This window comes from Halteromyces radiatus (genome assembly GCF_025201355.1).
Source record: "Halteromyces radiatus strain CBS 162.75 chromosome Unknown BX664scaffold_2, whole genome shotgun sequence".
Taxonomy (NCBI): domain Eukaryota; kingdom Fungi; phylum Mucoromycota; class Mucoromycetes; order Mucorales; family Cunninghamellaceae; genus Halteromyces; species Halteromyces radiatus.
This window is the reverse complement of record NW_026251688.1, coordinates 2,504,629-2,531,709: the sequence shown is the minus strand read 5'-3', so window position 1 is coordinate 2,531,709 and position 27,081 is coordinate 2,504,629. Positions and strand designations below refer to the sequence as shown.

Sequence of the window (27,081 nt, the reverse complement as noted above, 5' to 3'; positions counted from 1 at the left end):
AAAAAGGAAAGACAAAGAAATAAAAAGAAAAAAAAAAAACTACGCGATTTTTTATTCAAACAAAAAAAGTCATGTAACAAATGAACTCCGCAGAAGTAGCCCGTCTATTTTATTTTCAATCGTTCATATACTTAAAAAAAAAAAAAAAAATCTACATTTATGCTACAGTTTCCTTATTGACAGGGACTTGATTTTCCTTATTGGTATTTCCATCTTGTTCTTCCTTTTGCTTCTTAGCGGCAGCTTTGCGTTCACGTTTGTTGGGTTTGCTAGGAGCCTTGACGACGACTTCTGGTGGGTAAGCAGCTTCAGTAATCTTTTTGTATTCTGGGTCTTCAAAGGTCTTGCGAATAGGATCCAAAAGTCCATTGATAGCTTCAATTACACCAGCCTTCAAATCACCAGGATGTACTTTCTTATCCCTAAAATCATCTTCCAGATCTTGATAATTGTTGTAAACCATATTTCCACCATATTGTTCAGGACGAATAGCTATAAATTCAGGAGTGTTTCCATGAAGAGATTTGAGAGGAAAGTAGACAGCCTTGAGGAAAGATAATAAACCATTTTCAGTAATATTGCCTTCTTCACAGAAAGCTTTCTTAATCTTCTTCTTGACAGCAGCAGGAGAATCTAAGAAATCAATCTTGGAATCAGGATCCGAGGATGACATTTTTGTTCCAGTCAAACCAGGCACCATTGGATTCATCAAATGAGCTCGCTTTTCATAACCCAAGAGAGGAAGGTATTTTTCAGCCATAACAAAGATCTTTCGTTGATCTACACCACCAAATTGTACATCGACACCAAGGTATTGTTCATCTAATGCTTGCATACCAGGATACAATAAACCAGATAAAAGAGGAGAAGCTACTTGTTTCACTACTTCAGCACCAGCCTTCTTGGCATCATGTTCAGTCACTAAAGAGCACAACTTGAAGTTATCCATGGTATATTCTTTAGAGAGTTCAAAATCGGATCCCAACACAAATTTGAGCTTGTCCAGAGGTACACCAATAGAAGTCAATACAGCTTTAATCATACGTTCATAGTAAATAGCTCGGCTCTTAACAAGTTCGATAGGTGCCTTCAAATTGTCAAGGAAAGCATGAATATCAGCTAACAAAATAGTTACCTAAAAAGAAAAAAATGAAAATAATGAAAAAAAATAAAATAAACATAAGTGTTAGTCAAAATGTGTCATACTTGCATAATATCCTATAAGGCTTGTATTTTTAATTCTTACTTCAACACCAGCAGCCAAAAAGTCAGCAATCTTGGTCATAGGTACAAAGTAACCTGGAAGTATAAAGAAGAAGGAAGAAAAAAAAAATAGTAATGATAAGTTATTCATGTTTAGTTTTTTTTTTTTTTTTAAGATAATTATTGTTGTTGTTGTTGCTATGATGCTTGTTAAGTATTATTCAGTTACCTAAATGTGGACTACTGGTACTTGCCGTTCCCCAGTACAATTTAAGATCTCGTTCAGCAAGAATGGCCTTGATTTTTTCTTCTCCAAGAACTTCTTGTAAATTCCGGGTAATAAGTTCGTATTTTTCTTCTGGTGTCATAGTCATTTTGTAGATAATTAGATGAATGTCTAAAAGAGAAAGAGAGAGAAAAAAAAAAAAATGAAAGGGAAAAAAAAAAAAAGCTTTTCTTCAGTCACGGTTCCAGACTATCCAATGAAATTGATAGATTATAGCGGTATTTCAATGAGTCAAAAGAAGCTCACTTTCCCATCTTCAATGAGTCAAACTCACTGTGATCAATGCCTAATCTGGGTTAAAAAAAAAAAAAAAAAGAAGTGATGAATTTTCATGAGTGGAGATGTATCATACTAACAATTGTGACGATAGCAAGTAGAACAATAATGTTAGGAATGTTGTTACTGAACCCGTTCCTTATATTGGGAATTTTTTTCTTTTGTTTATCATATTTGGTAAATAACTCCTTGAATTTAGGAAAAACTTGGATAGGTTTGAAACAACATATCGAATCATCTTTAGTATGATTAAAAGTGATGATGAGCGATTTTATTATAACTGATGTGTTGAAGTGACTATAGTATATGATTACCGACATTAATCATCCTAATCACGCGTATGATATCGGACTTGCCGATGCATGATTGATAGCTTACTGTAAATTGAAAGTCTTTCTTTTAGCAAAAAAAAAAAAAAAAAAAAAAAAAAAAAAAGTCAACTTTAAATGTATTTCTGTAACAGCAGTTAACTAGATGAAATCTTTTGCTTACTTAATTGTAATTCATTTTATCATGATGATGGTATGAAATTATGACGAGTATATTGACTTTATCTATTTTCTTTTGTACCCCTTTCCTTTGAGTCTGACCGCTTCCTTCTTTACCCTTTTTTGCGTCTTAACTCTAATTCCGTACTCCGTCTTTTTTTTTTCATCTTTTGATTTCATTCTCTCCTCTTTTCTTCCTTTTTTTTTTTTCTTTTTTCTGTTCCTTTTCTTCATTTATTTATTCACCTGTAATCAATATACGTGTACATATTTACTTTTATATATAATTGTGTACGTATACTATATATACATATACATTAATATATATATATAGATATATATATATGAATTATAATATACATCAATCATTCCCTTGTCTCTTCTTTCATCACTTGACTTGGATAGACCGAAACCGATGACCAACTTACCAGAAGATAATACCTCTATACCATCTCAAGTCACCAATTATACTAATCTTATTTCTTCAACTTCTCCCTTTTATTCCAACTTTCACCATCCTTTTGATTATCAAGATACACAACAACAAGGATCTACTACTTCTCACAGAATGCAATCAATTGTATCCCCTCTAGGTTATTTACCCAACGTATTATTGTCATATCAATCTGCTTCTTTGGACGATAATAACAATCATGACCTTACAACTTCGAATTACAATAATTATACCACTGTCTCGAATTATACCACTCCGCCCATGATTTCAACTAAAAACTCCTTTTGGCAATCGACTTCTTCTCATCGAACTATCGACAGTGTAACAATACTTAACAATCCAACAGTTAAAATCAATAATATGAATCATGCTGAACGTGGTATTGCTGGTTTTGTCTCCAAATTATATCAGTAAGATAAAAAAAAAAAAAAAGAAAAAGAAAAAAGGTATATAGCAGCAATGATGGTTTTTAATCCTTCCTTCTAATAGATGTTTACAAGCACCAGATAATGGACACAAATATGCAAGATGGTGTCTGCACGATGATAAAGATATGTTTGTGATCGATTGTATTCCAAGTAAGTATATATTCTTTAGTTTCCTTTTTATTTATTGACCGATATTTATCTATGTTACCATTATAGGATTTACTGAAGAAGTGTTACCAAGATTATTCAAACATTGCAAATTCCCATCATTTGTTCGTCAACTCAATGTAAGGATAGTATTACTAATGATCATAGATCCTCTTCTAAACCGAATTTTTATTTATAAACAGATATATGGATTCCAACGGGATACTGATGCAAGAAAATCAAAGGATACCAAAGATAAAGAAACATGCCGATGGTATCATCCTTATTTTCGTCCTGGCCGACGCGACTTATTCCATTTGATTAGACGAAAATCAACTCAACATTCAAGGCGAAAACGTATTCCGATGGTCGAGCAAGATTCGGAAACTATTCTTACCATGGATTCGGGGGAAGATGACTCTGATAGTGACGACAAATGTAACCAAAGACGGCTCTCATCGGTATCAAGCTCCTTGTCAAACTCAATTATACAACAAGATTATTCATTTCCCTCGTCATTACTAGAACAACAACATCAATTACAAGGCGAACTTATCCAAGATGAAAATCTCATTCATCATCCACCATTACCATCTAATGACACGCAGGAGGGTTCTACAACAATATCAACAAGGATGTCACATACTAGGAGTGACGATGAAGTCACCAAATGTATCTCTCAACATGATGACTATATCAAGCAAACTTATCTCGCCTCCAACTTTATTGAAGAAAAAACAACAACAATAAATGATGATCTCACCAAGGAGCAACAATTACAACAACAATTACGGCAACTTCAAAACAGCTATAACAACGATCGTGAATTTTTTACCAAGCAGATACGTCTTGCGTATGCTCATATTGAAGAGCAACGAGTTCATATTGCGCAGCTGGAAGCGATCTCGGCACATCGACAATATCAACACGGCAAACAACAACAACAACAACAACAACAACAACAACAACATCGTCATCATCATCTTCGTCATAACCATCATAACCTTCAACAGCAACATCAGCAAGAGCATGAGCAAGTACGACAGCAACAACGACATGAAGAAGAAAAAGAAGAATATGATCAGCAGCAACAGCAAGAACAACAGCATAATCAGCAGCACCAAGCGAACCACCAATACCATCAGCAACAACAGCAACACTCGACGTCATTTGACGCTACGATTATGACACCATCAATTAACAATATACAAGAAAAACCGATTTACAATGGGCTTGGAAATCTGGTAGATTTGAAGGCCGAACCGAATCATCAACATATGTACACTCAAGGTAAGTTCATCAAGCTATATATACAACAATATTGTCTTCTCCTCTCTCATTTTATTCATTTTTTTTTTTCGTCACATTTGATCGATAGAAATCTTTGGATATCGGTCTCCACCTTGAAAACAGCAAATCATCTTCACCCGGATTATTTTGAATCTTTTCATTCCACATTGCACATTACCTTATAGTCATCTTTTTACATCCTTGTTGTGTCCTAGTTTTTTGTTCTTATCATCTGCATTCATTCACCTCCATTATATCCTATCTCTTCAAGTTTTTATTTAAAGTTATAGTGTTTTTATCTTCTTACCTCAAAATAAACGACATATTATGCATATTTCAGGTTTATTTGGACTGATGGTTTCACATTGATTAGAGGAAAAATGATGATGATGATGATGTTGATGATAATCTACGTCGGGGGGATATTAGTAACGTATGCAATGACGACGATGAAGTTGAATTAACTAAAACCGAAACAATAACCTTTTAAAGAGAAATTCACCGCGTAAAAGGAAAAAAATTGTACCTTTTTCATCATTGACCCTGCCGTTGCGGCATTTCAAATCTCGGTAAACCTTCTTTTGTATAGATTTTAAATGTAATGCTTGATGGATTTCAGAGTTTATTTGATTTGATGTATATCAACTATTTTTTTTTTTTTTTTGTTTGACAGTTTAATATATAGAAACTAAATTTTCATTGAACATGTAAGAATCACTCATCTTCGTCCATCTCTCTCTTTCTCTTTTTTTTTTTTTTTTTTTTTTCTATTCAAAAATCCGGAAATCACGCGAGGAAGCATATTTGTTTGTTTGCAAATCTTCCAAATCCACGTTTAATTCTTATGATGTTCTGCTTTTCTTTTTCTTTCTCTCTCTTTTTCTCTTTCAATTCTTATCTCTTTTTTTCTACCATAAAAAAAACTATTTATATATTATTACTAGTTCATCTCGATTTTTTCGTTTTTTTTTTCTTTTCACAAGTAGTTGGATGCAACTTTTGTAGAATCCATACTCTTTTGTTCCACTAAAAGGTAAAAAGACAATCATCATCAGTATTTTCATCTAACATTTTCTTGTTCGTCTAGTACACTTCGTTCTTTTTTTAACGTCATGATTCTAACAGAAATGGACACGGTAGCCACCCCATTATCCGTTCTTATAGAAAATAAAGATTTATTGGGCGAAAAAGCAGATTCCAATCCTTCATCAGCATTTGGTAAGATAATCATGATGATTAAATAAACCATGATGATTAAAATCATCTATCTCTTTCGCTCATCATAGTTGATTATAACGAATGGATGACAGGCGATTTTAACATTGATGCAGAAACTGTTCTATCACCTTGTAAAACATTATCATCACCTTCTGATCGAGTTCAAGTACTTCAATGGACCCCTCATGCAGGAAACGCCGATACTACTGTTACCGTGACCTTGGAGCAACCACCTTCAGAAAATGCACGAGGTCCTTTAAAGATTGCGTTTGGTCATTTAGCTGTAGAGACATCATCCTACCATGCCCATTCAGCTCCTTCAATAGAGGATGAAAAGGAAGAGACGGAAAATCAGGATAATGATCAGTTGTCAACGGCGTTGTCATCAAACAAGGTAACTACCTCTTCTAGTACTAACAACATCACTTGGATCACCCTTATGGCTCAAGTGCCAGAACTTCAACACACCCAATCCCATTCTGATGGTCAAGTGCCTGTATCCATATTCGTCTACGATTTTCATGATCCAAATCTTGTCATTGATACATGGACAATAGGCGTATTTACTTATCTTGACAGCTCCCATCAATCAGGTACTCTCCATTTTTAGCAATTTTTTTTTCCAATCTCCGGCTAATTCTTCTTTATCTTTTTTTTTTTTTTTTTTTTTTTTTTTTTGCTTTTTTCTTTCTCGTTTGATTTTCCTTCTAGCTCAAAAACGTACTTTGTCACCAATAGACAATGATAATAGTCCTCAAAAACGAACATATAATGCTACTCCAACCGCAGATGGTAACATGCAAAACAGGATATACATTGAAACTAAAAAAAAAAAAATTAAGATATTTCGCCAAATCTTATCGTTGCCTTTTTTTTTTTTTTTTTTGTACCTATTAGGAATATCAATTGATTATCAACTTTTACAATTACTGGCACCCTATGAAAATCAATTAGCGCAAGAACAACCTCTCTCGGCAACAGCATCGCAACATGACCGTGACACTGCTTTATGGATTACTGAACAGTTACAACAACAGCAGCCTTGGAAACACCAGCAAGTGCAGCAACAACAACAGCAACAGCAACAGCAACAACAAGTGCAGCAACAGCAACAGCAACAACAAGTGCAGCAGCAACAACAGCAACAACAACAACAAGTGCAACAACAACAACAGCAACAGCAACAGCAACAACAACAGCAACAACAACAACAAGTGCAACAACAACAGCAAATGCAACAGCTACAACAACAACAACAACTACAACAACTACAGCAACAGCAACAGCAACAGCAGCAACTATATCGCCAACAGCAACTGCAACGACAACAACAACTACAACGACAGCAACAATTGCACAAGCATTACCGTCAGCAACTTCCTGGAAAGCCGAATTCAGGTTTATCTATGCCACCAGAGTTCAACACAAGGTCTCAAAACAGGAGTGGCTTGAACATGAATGATACTTATGGCCCATGCTTTGATACAGGTAATTTTTTTGTCAATAGATAAAACGTGATATATTGTCCTTCCTTACAAATTCTCGAACATCTTCTAGGTATGGCATACAATAGCTATTCCAGTTCATATGTAACACAAGAAAAATACTTCCCATCCATCCCATCATCTTCAGCGATCCCTTTTGGTGGCAATCAATATAACGGTACGAATCAAAGCAATGGAATAACCTATACTGATCATCTGGTTCACAAAACTGGCTTCCAGAATATGTATGATTCAGCCAATAATGATCTCTGCAACAATACAACGGTACCAGCAAGAAGAAATAGCAGCAGCAATCATTACAATAGTAACAACAGTATGCATCATGATAATCAACAAGGTATCCCGACCAGTATGCATCCTTTTGCTGGTATTCTCAACAAAGCCAACTTGAAAATTTGTGGTGATCTGATGGAAATGACGTTTCAGTGGACTACTAGTGAATGGCAAAGCGGTCGACGATTGGTTCGATTTTGGCGACGGCAAAATACAAGCAATGTAGAAAACAATCAGCAGGTGGAATGTGGATTTGAACCTATCGACTATTACGTTCATCAGCAACAGCAGCATCAACAACAAATGCAGCAGAAACAAAGGCTACAAATGGGGAATGAATCATCGTTCATTGGATCATCATCAATTTCTACTTTGGATCAGGAAATCAACAATGCAGACACTCATACTACCGATGGCAATAATGACATGACAACGTCCTCTTTGGTGGTTTCCTGTATCTATTGGCGCGAAAGAAATGACTATTTCATCACTTCTGTCGATTGTATCTACTTGTTGGAAGGCTTGATTGGTGTCCAATTCACAGTGGAGGAAAAAAATAGGATTAGACGCAACTTGGAAGGATTTCGACCGTTGACTGTTAGCAAATGCAAGATAGACTGTGCTGACTTTTTCAAGCTGATCATGGGATTTCCGCATCCAAAGCCAAGAAATATTGAAAAGGATGTCAAAGTGTTTGCCTGGAAAACCTTGCCTCATGCATTGCGGAAAATCATCAGAAAATATACTCCAAATTACACCAATCCTCCCTCAACATCATCAGATCCACCTCTTTCGACTTGTCAACATTTTATTTCTCCTCCTTCGTCTTCTTCATCCATGCCTATCATTCAACAACAACAACAACAACAACAACAACAACAACAACAACAATGTCACCTCCCACAACAATACTGTTATTAACGGTTTTTACACACATACACTTTTTATGTTAGAATACTATTAATTTATTTATTTATTTATTTATTATTTATTTTATTTATTTGATCTTGATCTAATGATATTCATTAAACTTTTGAAATAAAACACATTCTTGTTGTTGTTTGCCTTTCATATGTGTGTAGCATCATCATTTGTCTATATGGGAAGATGGTCAATACAAAAAAAAAAAAAAAAAAAAAAAAAAAAAAAAAAGAGTGTCAAAAAAAGGTGATTTTTATTATTCTGTCATCATAGAAGGTAGTAGTGAAAAATAAAGAAAAGATAGGAATAAACGATAAATACAAATAGGAAGTTGATGTAAAGGGATATAAAATACAAAATTAAAAAAAAAAAAAAAGAGAGAGCTACACTAGGAAAAGTTGTTAAAGTCCATCTTGAGCTGAATGGTGGGTTGCTTGCCATCATCTGTCCTTGATGCCCTTTGTTCAATTTCTTTTTGTCGCTTTTCATTCTGTTGTTGTTGACTTGATACCATATTTCGAACACTGGCTTCCAATTGGCTACGTATATTTCCCGGTAGTAACATCACTGCATCACGGAAGGCTTGAGGTGAAGATGTGGCTATGGATAAGATGTGAGGGATCACCGTTGAATGGACTGTCGATACACCTGAATCAAATGGTGGAGCATCTAATAGTGCCGTCAATGTAGCTAATATGATTTGAAGTAATTGTGATTCTATTCACAAAAAAAAAAAAAAAAATTAGAACATTTCATCCATTTTCTATATTGTTCATACTTTGTTTGTCAGGTGCCGAGCTTGGAAGCATAATCAATATTTTGATATCTTCTGATAAACTTTCCATAGATAAATCAGATGGTGTGGTATTGTTGGTTGTCCATGATAAAATTCGAGTGATAAGAACGGGGACCATCGCATTCGTAAATTCACGTCCCAAGATTTTTGATGCTGAAACATTAGTTGCTTTTTCTGGTAATGCAAATAAAGTCCTAATACACTGATGAGACACTTGAATAATCTAATAAATCAATAAGAAATTCAGTCATCCAGTTGATCTATATATGCCTTTCATCTGCTTACCTCTCGGTTTTCCATGGTTAAACCTGATTTGATAGCATTCATCAGAGTTTCCAGTTTAGTAGGATTTTCAATCATAGCTTGAGGACATCCAGTGATAATCAGTACAGATGCTAACAATTTATTCTTTCCAACTTGAATGGCTTCCTCAGTGGAGATATCCCTACAGAAAGAAACAAAAAAAAAAAAAAAAAGTGAGCTTATACACCTTCATCTTGTCTATCAAAATGTTTCGACTTACAAAAAGATGCCTTGCAAAAGAGTTTGTAGGGCATTTGATACAACATGAGATAAGGAGCTAATTTCGGAGGTTGATAAATCACTTTCAAGCTGATGTAGCATCATTTTCATACATACAAGTGTACATGGGCCCAGAGTATTGGATAGATCAGAAGAAGCAAGGATTTCTACAACAAAAAAAAAAAGCAAAATCAGTAAATATTCAAAGAAGAACACACACAAGATAATTTTTCATCTATCTCTTACCTATATATATATGTAATGCAATGGCCAAAAGATCAACTCTATATTTAGGAGGTGTCATCTTGACCAATTGTGCCAAAGCTTCAAGAGATGACCGGAGTAATGTTGAGAGGCTTTCTTTATCATTCTCTCCAAAAGGACCTTTCAATAAAATAAGGATTATTAATAACCTCCAATAAAATAAATAAAATAGTAACTTACGAGCCGACATGACTTTATTGCGCAGTGAAGGAATGTGTTGTACAAAAACACTCACCAAAAGTCGTAACAGGTAATAAAGCTTGGCAGTTGTAGGAAATACGCCTGAATCCAAAGTATTGTCCACTGTAATCAAGTCACTATAAAAAGAGATATAATTAACTAAAAAAAGAAAAAAAAAACCATTTGTTTCTTTTGCTTACCCAGAATCTTCAAGACAGTTTTCCAAATCATCACAGAGAGCAGTAGCATTATAATTTGTAATCAAACGGTGAATGATTTCGATGATAATTAATTGCACATTATAACCTTCAGTCTGTACAAGTCGATCAAACACATTCATTAACTCCAGAAAAATCGCCTTGGGTAAAAATGAAGCACCAGTCAAAGATGGCTGTACAAAGGTTTTCAAAGCAGTCAAGCATATCACCATTATAGAAGATATGTCCAAACGACCAGTACTGCTACTAGATATACGAGATAGATTCTCCAAACATAATCCAAATAAGATATAAAACAGGTCAGATGGTGAAGTTTTGTCGTCCGTCAGATTGGAGTTGTTCATATTTGATAATGCATCCATCATTGATGTTGACTTTGTTTCAATTAGAGATGCCACTGCTTCCATAATCTTTAACCATGATCGTCGATAATACTAATCCAGAATAGATATATATATATATATATAGAACGATCATTAGTTCATCCAATCCACTTCTTTTTTTTTTTCTTAAAAAAAAAAAAATTGCTTACAGGTAAAACGACTTCCTTGGTAGCAGCTGAATACATAGAATCCATCCCACTAGATGATGAAGCATGAACACCTTCAGAACTACTTGAAAGAGCAGTAATATCCGATTCCAAACGAATTCGAGCATAATCTTGTAGAGAGCGTAGCCATAATGGACTAAGAGCATTCAGATTTCTATATCCAATCAATATTAATAATAAAGACATTCATTCATCAATATATATATTTTTATCTCTTCTCCAAAATTGATCACTTACGGTTGTAAAATTTGACGAATGTAATCTTGTCGTTGACTTGCAACCTGTAATTCAGCCCAAGCATTGAGAACAGATAACTTGACCATCACCGAAGCATGTGGACTTAGATCCTTGACTTCACCCACACCAGATAACTTGGATTCATCTTTGCAACGATCTAATGCTGAAGTCAACAATTTTAAAACACGACCAAGTTGATACAAGTCCTTCACAATACCACTACCAACATAAATGGCACAAACACGAACAGCAGCAGATACAATTTCGGAAGATGAGTCGGATCCAAAAGCAGGTGTCAATGCTGCACCAATTTGTGCCGCATATTGTTCCAATAATAACATCCCTTCTAGATCAGCATCTTCTGTTGCAGCAAATTTCTAATTTCATTTTTTATATAAAAAAAAAAAAAATTGAGTCTTTTTTTTTTTTTTTTTTTTTTTTTTTTTTACAATGTGATCCATCCCTCCACCACATCATCTAATTATTTTTACCTCTATCACCATTTTCAATAAAGCGATACCACCTAGACGTAATTCATTGACTTGAGCCGTTGCTGCTATGAAGGAAAGTCGAATCAAATCTGGCACACGGAAAACCAAATAGTCACCAATTCCAGCCTGTTGTCTTCGTTTTCTTGCCAATATCAAATTGAAATGTTCGGGATCACCTTGAGCATGGATCAAATCAATAGTCTTTTGTAAACATTGTAGAGCAAACAATTGGGTACGCCACCTAGGAGGAATTTCCACATTGACAGAGAGTCTTGATGTCATACCAGATGCATCAGCCACAGAGGTTGGTATATCAATCACATCATCATCCACAAATCCATCATCGTCATTATCATCATCATCATCATAGTCATCATCATCGTAGTCATCATCCAAAGCGTTACCATCATTGCCATTGTCACTTTCTCCAAATGCTAGACCACCCATGTTGCCTCCACTGTGTTTCTTTCTACCACGTCCACCACCTGCAAAAGGAGATGTGAATTCAGAGGTTCCACCTGTATTGTTATTGTTGTCGTCCGTAGCTTGGCCTGAGGTCAGATTCCGAGTTAATATCCGTTTTGTGATATTCACCCATACTGATGGTTCTTGTACACATGTTTCCTTGAGCCAACTCTTGATCACATTTTTAACATCAAACAGTTTGGGATCCGTATCAAGCATTTTGAATAGTTCGTTGTCCAATCCTTGATGTGCCGCCTTGAAGACCAAACTAGCATCACGTTGCACCAACTGATACAAGCAAGTGACAGCCGCCTTCTTGAGTGGGATATGAAGGCAAGTGATTTGTTGTTGTAAATAAGGTACTAATTCGTGCACTTGTAAATATTGAGGAGCAAACATGAGGAAATGCTGTATACATCGGATAGCCTCCACATTGACACGTTGATCAGGTTCCAATTTGAGTTCTTCCACCATATTGAGGCATAATTCGCGGATTTTGGATGATGCTTGTAATTCTGGACCAAGTGTACCAATCAACTCATAGATAATCCGTCCAAATTCTTGGTAAGCTGTAAATCCAACTGACATACCTGCATTTGAAACAGCTATCGATCCACTGCCAGGTTCATGTGTTTCGCTAAGATAGAGTTTGGCCACCATTCCGAGAGTGCTATTAACAAAACCAGAAAACATAAGACCAGCTGCGCTCACCGTCATAGCCAAAGCTTCCAATGCCCATACATGCACTACAGGGTGAGGATCACTACTAAGAGACAATAGTATACCAACGATCGTTTTGAGATGAGGAGCTGCTGCCATACCACCAACATGACAATATATATAACCAATTGCCAAAGCACATCCCGCACGTACATCTGGATCACGATTACTAACCACCAAGTCCACTAGCTGCTGCATCTGTGAGGCGACAAATGATCCACCAACAATAGTTGTAAGGCGTCCCATCGTTTCCGCTGCTGCATTTCGTAAATAAGGATCTGGATGTCCAACGGCTTCCATAAGAATTTCTTGTACAAGTTGTGTCGCTCGACCAATAGCGATAGTATCCTGTATAACGACTTCGGTACTATTGGTATTTTTGCGCTGGATGTTCAATGAATTATTGTCGTTACTGTTGTTGCTGTTTCGTTGATGTGCTGATGATGCTGTCATCATATTCTTCAAAGCCCCTAATAACGCGACAACTACATTGACGAGAACGGCTGCTCGTTTTGGAGACTTCTTTTCTGATCGACTGTCCTTGACTACTTTGGCGATAAGTTCATACGTTGATTCTTGAACTGGAGGAGGTTGACTTGGAAATAGAGTCGCAAATAATTCAATACTGGAATCCACATAAGAAGTCGAAGGAGCAACTGGTTCTGGAATCATGGTCTGTCGAGTGTCCTTGTCAAAAGTTGTATAGAGATAAAGAGGATCCAGTTCGGCTGAACCAAGAATAGGACGTTCTAATAATTCTTCTACTCGTTCAAATCGATCCTTTGTCACCCATTCTTTCCCCCTAAGGTTGTCTTCGTACTGATCAGTATCCATTGTACCAACATCAACATGATACCCTTTCAATTTACTTGTCACCCCGTAACCATGACCATCAGTTGCAGACCACAAACTAACAAATTGACCAGGTATAGTTGCAGTCACTTGAGAATGTGTACCGGATGAAGGAGTCACCTTTTCTGGTTCGGTAAAAACAGTTAGAGAATTTCGAAGCAAACTAGTAAGTGATGATTCATATGTTGATAGTAGCGGTCGAAGAGTGACAAAACATTGGAAAAGTCGTCGTCGTAATCCATAATATTGATCGGTCAATTTCGTTTCATACGGAAGGCATGGAGATAAGACAGAGGCTGAGAAGGTAGCAGGAGCGGTCGCCAAAAATGCAAAAGAATTGTTCAATAAAGCCGATATACGTTTTGCAATATCCAAGGTAACCAAAGACACATTGTTGTGAAGAAGAAAACTATAAATAGAGGTAGTAGCACATTCACGCGAGTGAAGAGAGTAGGACCATTCTGCTTCATTTCTTATAGCATTTGCTTCTTTTCCAGTTGGTTTGGGAAGTGCAGATTTCCAAAAGAGTAACAACTGAGGGAGATGAAGTTTCACCAGATTTGGACCCAAACACATCAAGGATCCAACCAGGGTCCAGGCAACTTGAAGTTGAACACTTGCAATTTTGGAATCTTTGTTGATATTCTTGAGTAAATGACTTGCAATTGACATGGCACGAGCACTGAGATCAAATGATGTGTAAATTGGTCGAGAAGGAAATACACTCATAATAGCAGCAGCAGCATAAGCATAGGCAATAGTACGTTGTTGAATTTGTAGAGTGGTAGTTGAGTTTGATAGATTAGCCAAATCTTTTTCCAATGAGTTCAAAGTTCTAGGTAAGAGGTAAGGTAAATTTGCCGGAACAGAATAACAAACACAACGGATACACCAAATTGCTGCTGTTTGTACAGCAAAACTTGGATGAGTCAAAAGTACAAACAGAGGTTCAACTAAGACATCCTGTAATAAATAAAAAAAAAAAAAAAAAAAAGAATGAGAAACGAGAGTTATCGAGAGAGAGAGAGAGACAGATAATAAAAAATCATTACCTGAACAGAGACAGAAGCACCTTCCAATTCACATATCAAAGAAGAGACCACATTTGTAACACATATAAGAGTATGTTTGCTAACCGGAACCTGATTCGGAATGAGTGAAGGCCATAGTTTGATCCATTGAGTCACTAGAATTCGTATAGCTGAGGCTTGACCTTGTTCGCTGAGAAGACGTTTCCCAATAGTATTGTGTAATAAAAAGAAAACTTGAGCACGAGCGAATGCCCCATCAGAAGCATCTAATATAGTAGTAGTTTTGGATCCACCTTCTAATATTTCTTTGAATAGATGTTTTGCAATAGTTGAGTAGTTGGTGTCCACAAAATCCGTTCCAAGAAGTGTAAATAATGTAGCATAGGATTCTATAATACCGATTTTGATTTCACGACTAGTTGTTGGTCGACCATAAAATGTTGAGAGTTGTTCCAGCATTTCATCGACAGACATAAGAGAGGTATCCGCTTGTAAGCCTTGTGATTTCTTTGTTATTGTGACAGATTTATCGCCAGTCATTGCATATTTCACGTTGGGTTTGTTTGGATCGACCATAGCAGAAGATTGTGTAAATGCCAAAAGCGTTGCACAAAGGGAAGAGATCGCCCGCCGAACAGGAAAACTTGAATTCTCGAATGATTTGAAGATGATTTGAAGCAACTGCTCTACATCATGATTTGTATATGCTTGACTTGTATGACGAATCGATGCTTCAATGCACTAAAAAGTGAAGAAAATAGAATGAGTGATAAAAGTGACTAGACTAATTGATTTTATATTGAATCTATACCTGAGCTGATGATATCCGCATCGCAAGTGCTTTGTCAACCAATCCTTGTTTCAGAGACTTCATCCAATCCTTCAAACTTGTTTCTGTTGCTGCCTTTCCTGCACCTTTGAGTAACTGAGTGAATGCGTTGATAGCTTCAAGTCGTAACAGTAATGTATTCTACAGAACAGAGACTTTGATTAGTCAAATAGTTCCTATACATATTTCCTTTTTTTTTTTTTTCTTCACTCACGTTGGTATTTTTCAAGACTTTCAAAAGAATGTTTGATGTTTCGCCAAAAAGTGATAAGATCTAGGAGTAAAAAAAAAAAAAAAAAAAAAAAAAGGAAGGTATATAAGGTGAGAAAATATTATGCTTTCATACTGTTTTGTCCTAATATTTTGTCATGCCACATACATTACTTCCAACAGCTTCCATGAGTGCACCAGTAGTCGATATAGCGGCACTAGAAAAGAATAGAGAAAGAGTAAAAAAGAAAATAAGTTTTCATTTCGTAATGTATACATTCACTTACATTTTGGTCTCTTTATCGATATTTTTGCTAGCACTGATAAGACTGTGAAGGGCAGTGACCGTATCGAAAAGTTGTTTGGTATCACCCCGTGTATACAAAATGACATAACAGCGACCGATGAGAAAGCGAATAGGTCGTCGTGGTTTTGCGGTCGAGAGAGATATCAAACGTAATAAAGTCTTTTCCAGTAAGGATTGTGATCGCTTCAGCTTGCCCTAATAGTAATAGATATAAAAGAGAAATAGAAAATGAGTATAAAAAAGATTATTGAAATATTCGTTTTGTCATCTTACAACAGGAAGAACCTTGATTTCGCGTTCCACTTGAGCCAACCATTGAAGTACATAAAGTTCTTGTTTTTCTGCTGTTTCCGCTTCTTGAAGTCGTTGTTCATCGAAAACGAATGCCTCTGGGATATCAGAGGATGTGGAAGAGGAAGAGACTTTCGACTCTGCCATCAAATAGAGTAAAAGTGATAAAAAGAAGAAAAAAAAAAAAAGAAAAAGAAAAAGAAAAGAAAAGAGAAAGGTGCTGAAGTTTATTTGAAGCCCGCGTCTTTTATTTTTTGGGATAATAAAATCTATCTATAATTTTATACATTTCGAAGGATTTTTCGTTGTTGTTGACTGTTTAACCGCCGTAATCGAAGCTTTTGTTCTTGTTCATCATCGTTATCCAGTTCTATTTCTGATTCATCACTTGCTAATAATTCATCCCTTTTCCTTTTCAACTACGAAAACAGTATTAGTTTAGAATCGATGGCTTAAAACCTATTGACTTACTATGGAAGGAGTTGCTGCTTGATTTGCTGGTCCAAATGGTGGAGGAAGATTCATTTTATTCATAAGATGAAGCACTTGAGTGTACAATCTTGGCACGGTCGCGATAGCATTCATCATATTTCCTAGGATTTCTGGTGTTGGTGTTGGATATTGATACTGTAGATGAGGATTGGACGGATATTTCAATCTATAGGGGAATTTCATAAATACGGATGATCAAAAATTTGACTCTTGCACAATTTTTTGTTGCTGATTATCTTACCCTAAATCGGATGCTATAGGTACAGCATTCTTTCCAGAAATCAGTTTTGTGTTCATAGTCGCATTTGCCATGTTACTGTTGTAATCTGTTTGGTTTTTCTTAGCATATTCCACTCGTAATCCACTGTGAGTAGAATCTATCCTATGACCATCGAGTCGTTGATATGCATCTTCAGCCAATTGTCGAGTTTCAAAGTCCAAAAAAGTATAGCCATTCTATACCATATTGATATGCAAACCTTCAAATGAGTATGTGAAAAGAATTATTTCTTTTTTTATGTGTAATTACCTTGTCCTTGATTTCAATCGGTTGTACATTGATCGCACCGTATTTTTCAAAGAATTCTTTTTGCAGATCAGTTCTTGAGTTGAAGTTTGAAGGCAGATTCTTTATTACAAGTGTCGTTTTTTGTGTAATCGACCAAAAAAGAAAGAAAAAAATAAGTATCGCCAAGTCGTAGCTAAATTATTCTATAAATGTCTTTAACTAATAAGTATCATTAACTCACTTGATTTGATATTGAAGTGTTTTTCGATATGCTCTCAGTAGATGTGTTTTCCATTTATCGAAAAAAAAAAAAAAGAAAAGAAAAAAGAACAATAGGAAATTCAGAGCCGGTAGGGACAGAGCAGAAAAAAAAAAAAATTGATAGTGTGGAAAGATATTTGAATGCCGTCTGTTCTTTTTCTTTTCCCTTTTTTTTTTTTTTTTTTTTTTTTGCAATGAAGCAGAATGAAAACTTGGTGTTGGTAAATATAAAATATTTAATCATAGACTTGAAAAAGGGATATGATTTAACTCACATGATTTTACTTTCTATAGGTTGGAACAAAAACTATTCTTGTTCCATACAAATCCCAACATGTCAAAAAGTACCATGAATGGATGGCATCCCCCTTTCTTCAAGGTAAGTCAATGTGCTGATAGTAAAAAAGAAAAAAAAAAAGATCTTTAGTTAACATTAATTTTATATCTATTATTTTTGTTTTTTATTCTTAGAAATGACTGCGTCAGAACCGTTGACTTTGGAGGAAGAATATGATATGCAAAAATCTTGGCACGAAGACAGCAATAGTAAGGAAGTATATAGACAAACTTTTCTTTAAATACTGATATGATCATGTTTTAGAATGTACTTTTATTTTGCTTGGTCTTCCAGATTGCGCTAAAATTGAAAACGACATCAGCATGGATTATATTCGGGATAAAGCTGGTAAATTGAATATATATACAACAAAAATGATCGATTTATTCATATACTTTTCTTTTGATTATTGTTATCATTGTTTCTCTTGTTTAGTTATGATTGGTGATGTTAATATCTTTTTAAATGACTGTGATGGTGACATGAGCTTTGGTGAAATCGAAATAATGGTTGCTGAAGAAGCATATCGACGACATGGGTATGGATTAGAAGGATTAAAAATGATGATGGCATACGGTAAGGAATAATTTCAAGAATATTTGCAAGCTAAATGAATGATTTTCTATTACCTCTTGTTTTCTAACTATTAGTCTATTTTTTTTTTTTTTTGTATGCTGAAAATTGAAAGCTTCGAAGGATTTACATATCAAGACGTTCCACGCTAAGATATCAATGAAAAATACACCAAGCATCCATCTTTTTGAAGAAAAATTGGCCTTCTATCCAATTTCTCAATCAGAAATCTTTCAAGAAATCACACTGGAATGGTCTATACAACAACAAGATTCTTTAGTATCCAACAATGATAATGATGACGATGGCACTGATCAATATGGTTCCAAGGCGACAACATTACAGAAAGAAAACTGCATCCTACTACATGAATCATTGATGAAAATGTGGGAACAAGAAATCCAAAAATTACGTTGGGACAATACCTTATTATAGATCTCCTTTCATTGAAATACATTTTATAGAAATAAATTCTCAAGTACTTCTTTAAAGCTTTTAAAAATCAAGTTCATTAGGATATTTTTTTTTATCAAAAGGAATAAGATCGTATACATAATTCTAACACTATTTGATTTTGTATTTAAAAAAAAAAAAAGAATTTATTTTACAAAATAGTATAAATACATAAAATCAAAAAAAAAAAAAAAATGGAATGGAGGATAAAAAATTACAACTATAAAATAGATAAATAGAGGAGATTCACCAGTATATATATTCCAAGCCAAGAAATGAACCATGATGATGTCGATCTAATTGAGCCCACCACCAATCAGGAGATACCTGTAACGAGTCAATATGTAGCTGAATATCGGGAGTGACCATGGATGAATTAACTGTTGTGTCGAAATTAAATTCAACAAGAGCAGAGGATGAATGAGTAGTTGGTACTGGAATGGATGGATATGATACGAGTCGTTGGATATGGTACTGAACGGTAAAATGAGGTTGTAATTTGGCTGATAAATAGAGTTTGCGCTGCGGCTCCATATCATGATAATCATCTGCCAAGACTTGGAAAGAATAATCAGATGGTAAAGTTGTAGCAAATTCGAGTAGTTTGGTAGGTACTTTTTCTTTGAGTACACTGACTTGAATGGTGGTGGCCGTGGTATCAAATGGAATGAGAATTGAATCATTATCGATATGTTGTTTTATTTGTTGTTGTTCAGGTGGTGGTGACAATGTTGCTGAAGATACCATTTCCATCAATTGGTCATTCAATGGAGTATGATCAACAAGAGAGCAAAAGCCGTCTTCTCCAAATGCTCGAACTGAGAAATGAATGTTGAGTGAATATGGATCAATGTATTGATATTCGCAGACATATTCTTTATCCTCTTCATAACTATTGTCATCTTGATCGGTTGCTAATTTTGATACAGTTGCACCAAGCTACAATAAGAAAAGAAAAAAAAAACATATTTGAAAAATTAGGTCTTCTCTTTTTTTTTTTATTATTATTTTAATTTTTTAATACCATTAACCGCCATCCATCTTCCATAGACTGCTGAGCTCTTTCATCCAAAAGTACAAGAGACCAGTATCGTAACGGCCGACAATGAAACCTAGCCAGTTTTGTGATATCTGCAGATGGAAGAAATTGAAAGATATTGTAAATAATTTCTGGTGGAAGTCGCTGTAGATTCATATTATAATAATTATAATAATAATAATAATATTGATGAGTATAATAAAGTGGATGGACCAAAGAAATAGAAAGAAGAAAAAAAAAAATTAAGACAATCTGGTGATACTGTATGTAGGAAAAAAAAAAAAAAAGGAATGTATTCAATCTCCGTTGCATAAATACGTATGATATTTTTTTTTTATTTTTCAAAAATGGGTAAAACTATTCACTCTACTACAAGCATTTGAACATTCACTTTTTCATAGTAATTCACTTTTCAATAGAAGTGGATGATTCTTTTCCTGTTGACAAAGTTGTTCCAGTTTCAGTCCTATGATGTTGTGGTTGCTGAGCATGGATATCGTTGCCAGATGGAGTATTTAACTGATGGGCTGGGAATGGAGTTGCATTGTGAGTTGATGGTGAATTTGATGATGATGGATAAGAAGGCACAAATGATGGAGTATATTGTTGTGAATTGAGGTTTCTTGTTGTATCTACTGATGAACTAGTTCTCTGTTGTTGTGGAGTCATTTTGGCATCAGAGTCAGTGTGAGACAAATTCGTTGAATATAATTGTCTTGAGGGTAATACGGTTGTGTCGATGTCCATACTGGATGTTCCCACCGGTGATGGATGACGCTGATGACGTTGATTTTGCTGTTGCTGTTGTTGTTGCTGTTGTTGTTGTTGTTGTTGTCGTTGTTGTCGTTGTTGTTGTTGGTGAGCTTTATGCTGCGGTTGTTGATGATGATGATGATGATGAGCCATGGGATTGGATTGTAACGCTGGATGAATGGTTGGTTCATTACTATTGGTTGGATTGTCATTTGTGCTTCTACCAGGTTCGTTATTGTTGTTTGATCCGCTGATGGGAGTTGGACTATCAGGGTCGAATTGAAAACTAATGTCAGATGTAAATTCGCCAGTACTTGTAGGAATATTGTAAGTGTTTTGGAAAGGTACATAAGGAGATAGACCAGTTGTATCTAATGGAAGACCTTGATTACCAAAATCGGTGTGATAGACAAAAGTATATGTTTGTGATGGCGTATGCATTGATGATTCGTCTGTAATGGATGATAGTTGGTGGGCTGTTCCATGATGTTGATGTGTCTCCAAACTGGACTGGCCATGTAAATGTTGTAGTGGATTGTTGATAACATGTTCAATATGCAATGTATTTTGTGGTGATGTTGATGAAGTGATTTGTGACCTTGATTTGACTTTTCTTGCCGTCTTTCTTGCTGTGGTATCCGTAGATGATGATCTTGTCCGCCTGGGATTTCGTGTCATGACTTCCGTTGTGTCTGATGTAGAACTTATCGGAATTGATACATGACCAGACGATCCTGCTCGTTGGGTATGGATCTTGACAAAATACGAATGTTGAGGTATATTGACTGTGATATAACCTTTTGGCGGCTCTACTGGTTTGTTGTTATTGTTGTTGTTGTTGTTGTTGTTGTTAGTATCTGGTGCCTTTCCTTTGGAAGATGATTTCGAGCTTGATTGTGATTCCCCTACAAATCGAGTGAAAGGTGTCGTCGAGTATGGCGATATGACATTTGATGGTGCTAATGATGATGATGATGATGATGATGACGATTCTACGTTTGTTTCCACAGGAATACGACTATCGGATGTTGCTGTGTTATCCAAATTTGATTCTGATTGCGATGAAGTAAGAGATGATGGTACATTTAACGTTGATTCGTCGATATTCGCAGATTTACATATAACTTGAAGTAATTTGATCATATCTTCTTCCACGTAATCAGATAATTCTTCATGTCCAGCAGAGGCCATACAAATTTTCGTCCAAATGCCAGTCAAATGTTTTGCACGTTGTTCTGCTTCTCGATACTTGATTTTTTGTCGCTCGTCAGAGAGTCGATTGTAAAACCTTCGTTCATTCCAAGTAATATTGTCGAATTGAGATTTCACACGAGATCGGATTTCTTGAGTAGGTAAGCGTAATCGTGCTAGTTCACATATCAGTTCGTTCACTTCCTTGGGCCAAGATTTTTCAATTTCTTCAGGTCGCATCAATTCATGATTATGTTTTGCAGCATCAGGATTTAAAGATTTTCTAAATTCCCATTTGCCTTTCCGTTCATATAAAACAACGCGCCATCTACAATCGCATCGTTTTGAAGGTCGTTTTCGTTGGGGGTTCACCTTAGGGTTTCGTAGCGAATCGGGCAGACCTTCACGAGAGCAATACACATATATGTTCTGAGTAACCATGAATAAAGATTACCGAAATCAGTATACCAAGATAAATAATTATAATTATTCTAAAAAAGTTTTTTTTTTTTCCTATTCTTACCCTGTGAGTACTAGCTTCTTGTTTGACTGTAAATCCATATTGAGCACAAAGGCTTCGACATTGTTTGATAGCTGTAGCACTGTCAGTGAAACTGAGGCTGAGAAGTTCGGCGTAAAATGGTTCCAACTGATAAAAAAAAAAAAAAGAAAGAAAAAAAAAAGTGAGAAGAGAAATAAGGATAATGTATATACAAATCTATATTATAAGTTTATTACCGGTGATTCTGACCCAGATAAGTCCTGTTGTTGTTGTTGTTGTTGTTGTTGACCAGAAAACGATGATTCAGCTTGGTTAGACGTAGATGTCATTGGCAGGATAACTCGGTACCACCACTCTTTTGGTACAAAAAAGCGTCAGAAGTTGTTGTAAAGGGAGAGTCGTATGTATCGATAATGAGAAGTCGTAACAAAAAAAGAAACAAGATCGTCCAAGTATAAAAACAAAAAGGATGAAGAATAAACTATAGAAAGAAAATATATATGAATAACATTGTTTAGTTCCAAAAAAAAAAAAAAAAAAAATACCTTCAAAGTTCAAGCATCCATTCAAATATTTAGAATCAAGAACAAGAAGCAGGTTCCCGCGGAGCAAGTAAATGATGCGCCTGTGCTTCAAAAAAAAAAAAAAGGACTATAATGAAAAGAAGAAAAAGAAAAAAAAAATAAGAAAGAAGAAAAAAAAAAGGAAAAATAAGAAGCGGAAACGAAAATATATATATATATATAAAGTATACGTTATATAGAGGAAGAAAATTAGTGACAGTGTTTGGTTCCATGCTTTTTGACTATAGTACATATAAGAACAACAAATTTGAAACATCTCCAATAGAGATCTCTCAAAAGTTATCTGTGTGTTACTGTCGGTGTCCACATTTCTTCTTGATGCTATTTCTTTTCTCCTTGTCAGACCATCAAATCATCACTCTTTTTTTAAGTCATACTATTACAGTAATTTTATAACAATTATTATTCATATAATTTTATTGTATACATTGTAAATTTATAAATAAAATATATATATATTTAAAGATATATATATATATATATATATATCATTTTTTCTTTTTACAATCAAATATTTATTTCAAGTCCGCAATTTTTTTTTTCCTTTTTCTCTTTTTCTTCCCTTTTTTTTTTTTTTTTTTTTCTTATTATGCCTATTCCTATACCACTTCACAATGATTTTTATTCATTATTAAACCATTCTCCAAGAGATAAAATATTTCATTCTATATTACAACAACAAAACCTTAATACTATTAAACGTTTTCCTGATTCTATCTATCATGCTTACAAATCTCTTGGTCTTTCTTTTTGTTTTGTATCTAAATCTAAACCCATTCAACAATGTGACGATTATGATGATAACTTGATTCTTGATGCTATTGATATATACAACGGTGTGACTAAGGATGGATATCAACCTTATTCTTTGAAATTGGATTTACCCTATATTGATAGTTCTATGGTAGCTCATGATATCGTTTCTTTACTTGGTGAACCTGATCGTAAAGGTGGTGGTGGCCAAACGCGTCTTCCCTGTTGGATTGAATATAAATTTGAGAAAAATTCTGGTGGTATGATGATACAACTTCATGGTCTGGACTGGGATGATAGTAAAATGGGTTGGACAAGTATTGTGCTTTATAGATAACTCATATATTTCAAAAATGGCTCCATTTGGTTCAACTATTCCTTTTTTTTTTTTTTTTGATTGGCTGACTTACCCAAATTGATCTTCTTTTGTTCTTCCACTGTCACAAAAATTGGTAACATACCGAAAAAAAAAAAATTTTTTTCAGCTCCCCTGGTATATAAAAGTGTGCTTTTTTTTTTAGGCTCTTCTTAACATTTTCTTTTCTTTTGTTTTTTTTTTCAATATACAGTTTGTCCTGGGAATACTACCAGATGATTTAGGTAAATATGTTTACTATTATTATGTATTGTTGGAAGAGGAAAAAGAAATAAATAAGATACAATGATGGAATACTTTTTTTGGACCCGAATCTATTTATTACTCATATCCGATGGTTCACTTATACCGATATGTGGGTTTTCCAAGGTGAACAATCTCTGAAGTTTCTTGTTTATATCTATATTTCTCTTCCAACTACTATATCTATATTAAATAGAAGAAAAGCTATCGATACTTACAAAATTCTATATTATCCCTTTTTTTTTAGATTTCCTATTGGTATTTTTTTCGCAAAAGAAGATTTAGTTTAGTTTAATAGTCTTAATTTTCCTTCAATAAATATCTTTATTTTGAACTTGTACTTTATTCTGTAAGCAACATCCAAAAAAAAAAAAAAAAAAAATGAGAGAGAATGATATAGGCCTTGAGTGTTTTGTACCTATCATTCCACTTTTTGGACCAAGTAACATTTTACCCCTCAATGTCATCATGCTGACAGACTTTTTTTTTTTCCTCTTCCAGTCATCAAAAAAAGGTATATTAGATGGCAAATTTCCATTCAAATCATAAATGAATCAAATAAAAATGATAAAATAAAAATATCAAAAGTTTTGTGAATTTATTTGTTATATATATATATATATCTACAATGGACGAGGATCATATTAAAAAATGGGAACGATAAACGGCAGTATCAATAAAATATATAAAGAGATAAAGGGTATTGATTATAATACTAAAGCTACTACATCTTTCCTTTCTATTCCCTTTCCCAAACAGCAGCCATACCCTATCATAAAAAAAATAAAATAAAAATATGAATATCTATACATACAAATCCCCATTTATCACACACATCCTAAATTTCTTTCCACCATTTTCAACATACCATTCCAGAGCCTGTCACAGAAAAAAAAAAAAAAAAAATCAAATAAGTATCATAAATAATATAATAATAGATCAGTGATCAAAGAATATCGTTCTTCATTTCACAAACTTACCAATACACATAGAGGTAACACCAATATTCTTTCCTTGACGTTGTAATTCAGGGAACAAAGTAGCAACTTGACGAGCACCAGTACAACCAAGAGGATGACCAATAGCAATAGCACCACCTTTAGGATTGACTTTTTGTTGATCCAAACCAAGAACGCGAACGGTATAGAGGGCTTGAGAGGCAAAAGCTTCATTGATCTCATAGATATCTACATCTTCCAACTTTAGACCAGCACGCTCCACAGCAACAGGGATAGCGTAGGCTGGACCAATACCCATGACACGAGGAGGAACACCAACAGAGGCAGCAGTAATATATTTACCAAGAATAGGCAAATTCAATTTTTGAGCCACCTTGCGCTTCATCAAAAGAACAGCAGCAGCACCATCAGAGATTTGAGACGCATTTCCAGCAGTGGTGGAACCAGTGGGAGTGAAAGCAGGTTTGAGTTTACCAAGACCTTCGACTGTAGAATTACCACGGATACCTTCATCTTGATCAACCACCACTTTCTTAGGATTGTTACCATCTTTGTCCAATACAGTCACAGTAAGAGGAACAATTTCATCCTTGAAGTATCCAGCAGCTTGAGCAGCAGCAGCCTTTTGATGAGATAAAACAGAGAAAGCATCTTGTTCTTCACGAGTTAAACCATATTCCTTAGCAACAGCTTCAGATGTAAGACTATGAGAATTATGGACAGGATAAGTAAATAATTTTTTTTTTTTTGATATAAATGATTTTCATTTACCCCATGGGAATTTTACAATCTTCAGCAGCTTGAGATTCCTTGCAAAGTTTTTCAGATACAGTGACTTTACGAGAGAAATAATCAGATGTCATAGATTCCACACCAGCACCAATACCAATATCAATAAGACCCGCTTGAATGGCAGAGGCGATTTGGACACATGCTTGTAAACCAGAAGAACACTGACGATTGACAGTAGATACAGTGGTGGTTTCAGGAAAACCAGCATACAAGGCAGCCATACGAGCAGGAGTAGCAAACCCACCTTTGGCAGCCACATTACCAACAGCAATATCTTGCACTACAGAAGGATCAATACCAGTACGATCAATAGTAGCCTTCAACACACCAGCCAAAAGTTCTAAATTTATTCATGGAAATAAATATCATTTACCTTTTATTACTATTATTATTATTATTATTATTATTATTACTATTTTATTTTATTTTTTTTTATTTTATTCTTACCATCACCCAAAGTATCTTTGAATCCACCCTTACGACCTTTGGCAAGAGCTGTACGGACAGCAGAAACAACTACCACATCTTCTGGTGACTTGACGCCAACTTTGGTGACTTGTTCATTGGAAAGAGAAGGTAAACGAATAGGATAAGGTAAAGAGATAGACATGATGAATGAGAATATTGAAGGAAGAGAAAGAAAAACTAAAAAAAAAAAAAAAAAAAAAAAAGAAAGAAAAGAAAAGAAAGAGAAAAAAAAAATAAGCAATAAAAATTACTAAGATCAATTCCCCGCATCAAAAAATCGGAACTGCCTTCTGCCTGAGAAATTCAAAATCATAAGCATCAATACGGTAAAAAACTTTTACCGTT

General features: G+C 34.9%; 11 protein-coding genes across 11 annotated transcripts; 4 read left to right on the top strand and 7 right to left on the bottom strand.

Annotated features, from left to right (window-relative positions):
• Positions 1 to 22: 22 nt before the first annotated feature.
• BX664DRAFT_292421 (tyrosyl-tRNA synthetase) lies at positions 23 to 1,602 on the bottom strand. Its single transcript, XM_051541988.1, has 3 exons — positions 1,433 to 1,602; positions 1,247 to 1,299; positions 23 to 1,135 (listed from the first exon to the last, which is right to left on the bottom strand). The coding sequence occupies exons 1-3, from the start codon at positions 1,575 to 1,577 to the stop codon at positions 158 to 160; spliced, it is 1,176 nt and encodes a 391-aa protein (XP_051403333.1). The 5' UTR covers positions 1,578 to 1,602; the 3' UTR covers positions 23 to 157.
• An 855-nt stretch (positions 1,603 to 2,457) lies between these two features.
• Positions 2,458 to 4,908, top strand: BX664DRAFT_325568 (HSF-type DNA-binding-domain-containing protein). Its single transcript, XM_051544047.1, has 4 exons — positions 2,458 to 3,117; positions 3,197 to 3,285; positions 3,352 to 3,422; positions 3,486 to 4,908. The coding sequence occupies exons 1-4, from the start codon at positions 2,669 to 2,671 to the stop codon at positions 4,755 to 4,757; spliced, it is 1,881 nt and encodes a 626-aa protein (XP_051403332.1). The 5' UTR covers positions 2,458 to 2,668; the 3' UTR covers positions 4,758 to 4,908.
• A 2,045-nt stretch (positions 4,909 to 6,953) lies between these two features.
• BX664DRAFT_275603 (uncharacterized protein) lies at positions 6,954 to 8,312 on the top strand (the record flags this gene model as incomplete). The annotated part of the gene is made up of 3 exons (XM_051541294.1): positions 6,954 to 7,278; positions 7,348 to 7,790; positions 7,950 to 8,312. Coding segments are annotated over exons 1-3 (1,062 nt in total), but the record flags the coding sequence as incomplete, so codon positions are not given.
• Positions 8,313 to 8,724: 412 nt separating this feature from the next.
• BX664DRAFT_72755 (uncharacterized protein) lies at positions 8,725 to 9,559 on the bottom strand. The gene is made up of 2 exons (XM_051549716.1): positions 9,268 to 9,559; positions 8,725 to 9,206 (listed from the first exon to the last, which is right to left on the bottom strand). The coding sequence occupies exons 1-2, from the start codon at positions 9,401 to 9,403 to the stop codon at positions 8,878 to 8,880; spliced, it is 465 nt and encodes a 154-aa protein (XP_051403330.1). The 5' UTR covers positions 9,404 to 9,559; the 3' UTR covers positions 8,725 to 8,877.
• Positions 9,560 to 9,804: 245 nt separating this feature from the next.
• BX664DRAFT_364170 (armadillo-type protein) lies at positions 9,805 to 16,021 on the bottom strand (the record flags this gene model as incomplete). Its single annotated transcript, XM_051548410.1, has 11 exons — positions 9,805 to 9,974; positions 10,054 to 10,191; positions 10,252 to 10,388; positions 10,452 to 10,642; positions 10,679 to 10,903; positions 11,002 to 11,173; positions 11,257 to 11,633; positions 11,748 to 14,747; positions 14,837 to 15,556; positions 15,627 to 15,760; positions 15,991 to 16,021. The coding sequence occupies 11 exons, from the start codon at positions 16,019 to 16,021 to the stop codon at positions 9,805 to 9,807; spliced, it is 5,295 nt and encodes a 1,764-aa protein (XP_051403329.1).
• A 648-nt stretch (positions 16,022 to 16,669) lies between these two features.
• On the bottom strand, positions 16,670 to 17,762 carry BX664DRAFT_325563 (uncharacterized protein). Its single transcript, XM_051544046.1, has 5 exons — positions 17,694 to 17,762; positions 17,474 to 17,572; positions 17,186 to 17,400; positions 16,924 to 17,110; positions 16,670 to 16,871 (listed from the first exon to the last, which is right to left on the bottom strand). Exons 1-5 carry the CDS (start codon positions 17,745 to 17,747, stop codon positions 16,734 to 16,736), a joined length of 693 nt encoding a protein of 230 aa, XP_051403328.1. The 5' UTR covers positions 17,748 to 17,762; the 3' UTR covers positions 16,670 to 16,733.
• Positions 17,763 to 18,007: 245 nt separating this feature from the next.
• Positions 18,008 to 19,129, top strand: BX664DRAFT_325559 (uncharacterized protein). The gene is made up of 5 exons (XM_051544045.1): positions 18,008 to 18,092; positions 18,185 to 18,259; positions 18,315 to 18,398; positions 18,486 to 18,626; positions 18,739 to 19,129. The coding sequence occupies exons 1-5, from the start codon at positions 18,071 to 18,073 to the stop codon at positions 19,056 to 19,058; spliced, it is 642 nt and encodes a 213-aa protein (XP_051403327.1). The 5' UTR covers positions 18,008 to 18,070; the 3' UTR covers positions 19,059 to 19,129.
• Positions 19,130 to 19,272: 143 nt separating this feature from the next.
• On the bottom strand, positions 19,273 to 20,319 carry BX664DRAFT_325556 (uncharacterized protein). Its single transcript, XM_051544044.1, has 2 exons — positions 20,101 to 20,319; positions 19,273 to 20,015 (listed from the first exon to the last, which is right to left on the bottom strand). The coding sequence occupies exons 1-2, from the start codon at positions 20,269 to 20,271 to the stop codon at positions 19,323 to 19,325; spliced, it is 864 nt and encodes a 287-aa protein (XP_051403326.1). The 5' UTR covers positions 20,272 to 20,319; the 3' UTR covers positions 19,273 to 19,322.
• Positions 20,320 to 20,520: 201 nt separating this feature from the next.
• Positions 20,521 to 23,454, bottom strand: BX664DRAFT_311965 (uncharacterized protein; the record flags this gene model as incomplete). Its single annotated transcript, XM_051542590.1, has 6 exons — positions 20,521 to 20,830; positions 21,038 to 22,488; positions 22,583 to 22,708; positions 22,798 to 22,916; positions 23,107 to 23,191; positions 23,440 to 23,454. The coding sequence occupies 6 exons, from the start codon at positions 23,452 to 23,454 to the stop codon at positions 20,521 to 20,523; spliced, it is 2,106 nt and encodes a 701-aa protein (XP_051403325.1).
• Positions 23,455 to 23,669: 215 nt separating this feature from the next.
• BX664DRAFT_72684 (uncharacterized protein) lies at positions 23,670 to 24,469 on the top strand. The gene is made up of 2 exons (XM_051549715.1): positions 23,670 to 24,391; positions 24,468 to 24,469. Exon 1 carries the CDS (start codon positions 23,735 to 23,737, stop codon positions 24,233 to 24,235), a length of 501 nt encoding a protein of 166 aa, XP_051403324.1. The 5' UTR covers positions 23,670 to 23,734; the 3' UTR covers positions 24,236 to 24,391; positions 24,468 to 24,469.
• A 616-nt stretch (positions 24,470 to 25,085) lies between these two features.
• On the bottom strand, positions 25,086 to 26,923 carry BX664DRAFT_325548 (Thiolase, N-terminal domain-containing protein). The gene is made up of 5 exons (XM_051544043.1): positions 26,716 to 26,923; positions 26,248 to 26,608; positions 25,498 to 26,180; positions 25,386 to 25,396; positions 25,086 to 25,286 (listed from the first exon to the last, which is right to left on the bottom strand). Exons 1-5 carry the CDS (start codon positions 26,876 to 26,878, stop codon positions 25,257 to 25,259), a joined length of 1,248 nt encoding a protein of 415 aa, XP_051403323.1. The 5' UTR covers positions 26,879 to 26,923; the 3' UTR covers positions 25,086 to 25,256.
• Positions 26,924 to 27,081: the final 158 nt, after the last annotated feature.